The 6,215-nt window shown below is 31.7% G+C and overlaps 1 protein-coding gene across 1 annotated transcript; it reads left to right on the top strand.

The window, feature by feature from the left end:
- The first annotated feature begins 3,495 nt into the window (after positions 1-3,495).
- LOC140956440 (annexin D4) lies at positions 3,496-5,601 on the top strand. The gene is made up of 6 exons (XM_073413160.1): positions 3,496-3,654; positions 3,923-4,095; positions 4,187-4,408; positions 4,530-4,736; positions 5,129-5,197; positions 5,282-5,601. Exons 1-6 carry the CDS (start codon positions 3,609-3,611, stop codon positions 5,489-5,491), a joined length of 927 nt encoding a protein of 308 aa, XP_073269261.1. The 5' UTR covers positions 3,496-3,608; the 3' UTR covers positions 5,492-5,601.
- The last annotated feature ends 614 nt before the right edge of the window (positions 5,602-6,215 follow it).

Genomic DNA, 6,215 nt, shown 5'->3' with positions numbered 1-6,215 from the left:
TATATATGTACCAGCTACATATATGTTATATCATGTCAAATATATCTTTATACAATAATTGTCCCATATAAGAATCATTCGACACTTAACGTTTGCGTCATTATTGTTCAGTTTAAATTAAACATTTGAGTTTCATCACTTCCACCAACTATAGTTTTTAGTAAACATATAAGGGTTCGATCTCATAATTGATATCAGAATCAAGGTCGCGTTCTCGATTTTGATAGATTGCAAGAAGTACAATAATTGCCATCGGATGAGAGGAATTGACATGTAACGCCTCTAATGTTGTACATTTTAAAATATTTTAGATCTGACACAATAATCAACAATATCGTTTTTAAGTAACAGAAACAAACGTTCAATCCTACGTATAATATAATTGTTGGGTTATATGCTAATTATATAAATTTTTTATACATTCAAACAAAATGTATACATGCGTACAGTTTTGCTACGTTGTACGCTCACCGTACATACTTATGTGAGCATCGACGAGATGACACCCACCTATCGGGTATACAATATTTCGTGCTACCTCATCGATACGTATATAAATATACACAATGAGTTGCAACATATCATATATCATATATAGAAATAGTTTTATCCATGGGACCATGACATAAATTTTGAAAACAAAAAATGATGGAAGGGGGGACAATAGTAATTTAATGGAACATGACTTCCTTACCCAACAGCTAGACAAATCATAAATCGGACAGAACATCGGACTCCACAAATATCTCATTCATCTGTTAATCCCACGCGATTCATGCTCTATTATTTCATAATTTACAGGCTAATAATTATTTTTTTGGTAAAAATTATTAGTCGAATAATAAGTGGATTTCTTTCGAAGATAAGAAAATCTTCGTTATATTAATATTTTATTAAAAATAATTTCTTTTAAAATAAAAAACAAAAATTCCCGACTTTTAACATGTAAAGTTTTTGGTCTAAATGATTTTTTTTTTATGTAGAAATTTGTCATATAATCAATTTAATGCGTGCACATGCCCATCATTCTCCAAACTCCAATTTTATATGGTCCCTTCAATATTAATATATTTTATAATAAAAATGACATGAAATTAAATTACAATTTCGAAAGCGGTTGAAAATTTATTTAAAACATGCTTAATTAGCTAGCTGGAGTCCAACTCCAATTTCCACCAAAAATTAATTAATTTGTCAAATCATTTTAATTTCCATGTTCCCATTTGTCGCATTGATTGACGTTGATTTAATATTTTTCACCCGATGTAACATGAACCTTAGGATCCATAAATATAAGGGATGTGTGTTTTCGGAGGAGTGAGACCATCCCCCGTAGGAATCGCAACGAGGGTAGATCATCAGATGTAGTATTAAAAATGATATCAATCAACATTTAACTATTCGATATTCCACATAGAAATATGTCACGCTATCTAAATTCCAAACCCTAAAAATAAGATAAAAATATTTTCAAATATTTTGCACAATATCGTTGAGAACAAATAAAATTAAGACAATAATTTTTATGAGGCGATCTGGCGGGTCAATTTTTTTAGACGGATCTCTTTTCATATGTGATCTATGAAAAATATTAATTTTTATGTCGAAAATATTACTTTTTACTCTACGTATGAACTTGGTCGAGTCGTCTCACAAATATGTATACGCGAGACTATCTCGTAGAAAAAGTACTACATTATTCAATGATATGATAACGTTGGCAATAATTGTACATCATTTTCATACCAGCTAGTTCAATTCAACATATAAAATGTGAAGATAATATGGACAAAACTTTTTTAAAAAATAATACACAAACATTATGTAACATCAAACTTGGCTGTATGAAAATTTGATCCACGTTTGACTTGAAACAATATGTTCCGCATTTTCATACCTCTTTATCATTGTTTCAAAAGTTAATAAGTATTATTTCATAATATTGAATGAAATGGGACATAGAGTTTTCTCATATTAAAAGTCAAACAAAGTCTTACTTATTTTTATTAGTTCTAAGTTTGAAATATGAGATTGGGCTCTTAGAGGTATCAGAAATTTTTGAAATGAAGGAGACGCTGATAGACTGGGTCTCGGTGAAACACATGCGCACGACCTGCTTGGCGTGGTAAGGTGAGATGAGGTATCTTGGCTGTATTTATTTTTTAAATAATTATGTGAAATATTTCACTAATTCGAAAAACTTTGTGTCCCTTGACCTATCACAGAAAGTTGGCTGCTTTCTAATCAGAAACTACGTCCATTGGCTTATCACAGAAGGTTGGCTGCTTTCGGACCAAACACTACGTCCATTGGCTTATCACAGAACGTTGCGTTCATATCCACAAGGTTGTGTTCCTTCTACGCAACTGGTGAATATGCTACAAATAATCGCTCCATCTGAATTAATCAGAACTTTAGACATATTCGCTACATTTCCTTTTCGTTCATTTCCTCCTTAAAAGTTTCTGCGTATTTTTGTTCACTTTTATCAAGAGTTTGTAGTGTTGCATACTTTCGATTCGAAGTCGTTGTATCTTAGAGACTATTGTCGTCAACATAAAATACTGTTATAAAAGTAATTTTGTCTTATGAATAAATGATTCATCATTGTCTCGGCTTACTGATTGTGTTGCTGCAAATTTTCCTAGTGAAAGAGATCCAGACTTATAACATATTAAACGTTAGCCGTGATATAACTTTATTTCTTTATTTTTGTTACTACACAAAACTCATACGAAGTGATCATGACGAATCGTATGTTTATATTTATATTTTCACCAATTAATGGATAAAACTTTTATTTTATACATGCATGAAAGTCATATTACTAACAAAGACATGTATAACGTTGTAACTGAAATAAAATTTGAACTCACAAATAAAATTCCAGACCAGACGGAGCCATATTTCTGGCTCCGCCACTGCATGCATGTCTTGTTATCATTTTCATAAAACACAGTCTGCATAATCTGCATTCATACATAAAATAATTTTTCATAAATATGCATAAAGATAAGTGATTTTCCTCGAAAACTGTCATCATACACGCTAGTCATAAGAAGAACGTAAATTTGCTATGCATCAATAAAATTCAACTGAATACTCATTGCTCTGATAAAAAATCAAAATTGAATAAAACTCGTCTTTCTTGGTCAGTGGGGGATAATCTGGTTTCATTCATTAATGGCAAAAACTTGTATGAGACGGTCTCACGGGTTGTATTTGTGAGACAAATCTCTTATTTGGATCATCTATGAAAAAGTATTAATTTTTATGCTAAGAGTATTATTTTTTATTGTGAATATGAGTAGAGTTGATCCGTCTCACAAATTAAGATCCGTGAGACGGTTGAGACTCATTCTTCATTAATATACGATCAAGTTAATACATTCTATTATAATAACGCATTACGTAACGGCGGAAACACAAATTCAATTAATAAAACCGATGGCTTGACCACATAAGGAAGGACTTTCGAAATGACGAAAACAACCCCAAAACTTAAGTATAAATCCAGCATTGCCATTACCGAAGATTTTATAGTTCTCCTTCTTCTTCAACCCATTAACTCACAAACAAAATAGTACAGAGCTTCCAAATTTGCATCAATGGCGGATTCCGATGAGCATGGAGCACTCTCCAAAGCCTTCTCAGGTTCTTTTTTCTATCAATTTTATAGACTCTAGGGTTTCATTTTAAGAGAAATTGTTAAATCAAATTTAATTTGGAGCTGCGTACTATAGAAATTTGGTTATTTTCTTTTCGATGATCTTTTATTTTGATTCGTAACTCTAGCTCATTTGCAATAATAATGTCAAAATCCGATCGAGAAATTCTATCAATCTTGATGATCATTCAGTATTTTACTTTTATATATATGAATAAAACCATGTTCTAATATTATCTTTGATTTATCATTTAGGGCTTGGTGTTGATGAGAAAACATTGATAACAATACTTGGGAAATGGCATCCAGAGCAAAGAAAAACATTTAGAAAGGGAAGTCGCGATTTCTTCATCGAAGATGAACGACAATTCGAAAGGTGGAGCGATCGACATGTGACGCAACTTCGTAATGAATTCTTGCGTATCAAGGTCATATATTAATTAGAATAATGTTTGATTTAATAGAAAAATGCATATTATTTTAGTTTTTTTTTTTTTTGCAAAATTGTGAATGCTGCAGGAAGCAATCGTTCTGTGGACCATGCATCCTTGGGAGAGGGATGCACGGTTACTGAAAGAATCGTTGAACAAGCTAGGATCTGCTCAATACAACATACTCATCGAAGTCGCGTGCACGAGATCATCTGATGAGTTGCTAGGTGCAAGAAAAGCCTACCACTCCCTCTTCCATCGTTCCATCGAGGAAGATGTCGCGTTTCACGTCCACGGCCCCGACCAGAAGGTCATTATCAAGAATACCCTGATAATTTCGGGTCAATGACTTCTGTATCCAAACTCGCCCTTGATTATCACGAAAAAGATCACTAAATTTTTTTATTTATTTTAATTCATTTTCCGGGCAGCTTTTGATTGCTCTGGTTAGCTCTTACCGTTACGAAGGTCCGAAAGTGAGCGAAGAACTTGCGAAAACAGAGGCGAAGGCCATTTCGAGTGCGATCAAAGAAGGTGACTCGGAGCTACTAATTAGGGTCATGTCCACAAGGAGCATAATCCATCTCAACCATGTTTACAAATATTACAAGGAAATCAACGGCAAAGACTTGGATGAGGTATCCCTTGCACTGATACATGCGTCACATGTTTCACAAATTTTTTTTTATAATTTAATTGATTTATTTAAATGAAAAAAATTAATTATAAAAAATAATGAGAGAATTTAATTTTTTATATACGAATAAAATTTTTAACATTTTATTAATTTATATTATTATTAAAACAGATCATGACACCAAAAATTAGTATTTTAAGTTCTCAAACTTAATAATATAGTATATATAGTATATATAATAGAGAGTTATTTTATACATTAGCTAAGAAAATAAATGGTATAAATTCAATCAGATTTATCAATTTCAAAAAGGGAAAAATGTCCAAATTAAATAAATAAACTCTCCTGGATTATCTTGCAATTACATAATTTTGGTAACAATTTGTTTGATAGGATGTTGAGGGTGACTTGCTTAAAGAGAGTATTCAATGCCTATGCATTCCCGCAACATACTTTACCAAGGTGAGATTTAAGTTTAATCTGTGTATCTTCAGCTCATGTTTTTTAATCAATTGATAATAAATTAAACCTTTTTTCAAATTTTAGATTTTGGGTGAATCGTTGAAATGTGATGCCGACGAGCCGAGCAAGGACGCGGTGACGAGAGTGATCGTGACACGAGCAGATCACGATATGAAGCAGATTAAAGAAGAATACAGTGAGAAATATGGTGGCAGTCTTGCAAACAAAATCGAAGATGTAGCCAATGGAAGTTACAAAGATTTCTTGCTTACTTTAATTGCGAGAGGAGATTGATTAATTTGAGTTCCAATTGAATATTGGCGTGTTAGAAGATGAATTTCTTGTTTCCTTTTCTTTCTATGTTGTGTGTGTGCCAAAAACAAAATAAATGAAGTTTATTTTCATTTTCGTGATCTTGGGAAACTTTGCTGAGATCTGTTTTTAAGAATATTGAAAAATGTTATATAAATGTTTTTGTTAAGATAGGTGGCGGGTTTAGAAGATGGTGAATAAACATTTTAAAAATTTTTCAAGCAATTTTTCATAGTGTTATCTATACAACATCTATTTTTCTCAATTCTAATGAAATGATCAGACAACAACAAAAATAGTATGGAAGAACAGTCCGATTATTATTTTGATATCATATACTTAAATATAGATAGTCAATAGGATGAGTAAATCACACGTATATGGAAGTTTGATTGCAAAATCTTTCTATGTCTCTCTTTCTTTCACTTGTGAAGAAATTCACTATAAGACTTGGTTTTACAAATCTTTTGTAACAACACGTTTCAATCTTAGGTCTTGTCCACTGTTTAAGTTGAAATTCTTAGTAACTTTATTAATGGTTGAGACTTTCAGTCAAACAACTAAAACACCATAGATATAACAAAGAATGAATCCTAAAATTCAAGATGTTTTTGACTACTCAAATTATATATGACATAAAACGGTTGAATAGTTGTTTTCAAGTTCTGAGTGATCCTTGTAGATCTTATAATGTCTTGAAGAAGGA

The sequence above is a fragment of the Primulina huaijiensis genome, chromosome 14 (assembly GCF_012295235.1).
Source record: "Primulina huaijiensis isolate GDHJ02 chromosome 14, ASM1229523v2, whole genome shotgun sequence".
Lineage (NCBI taxonomy): Eukaryota > Viridiplantae > Streptophyta > Magnoliopsida > Lamiales > Gesneriaceae > Primulina > Primulina huaijiensis.
The sequence above is the reverse complement of the archived record's forward strand: the minus strand, read 5'-3'. Positions and strand labels throughout refer to the sequence as shown.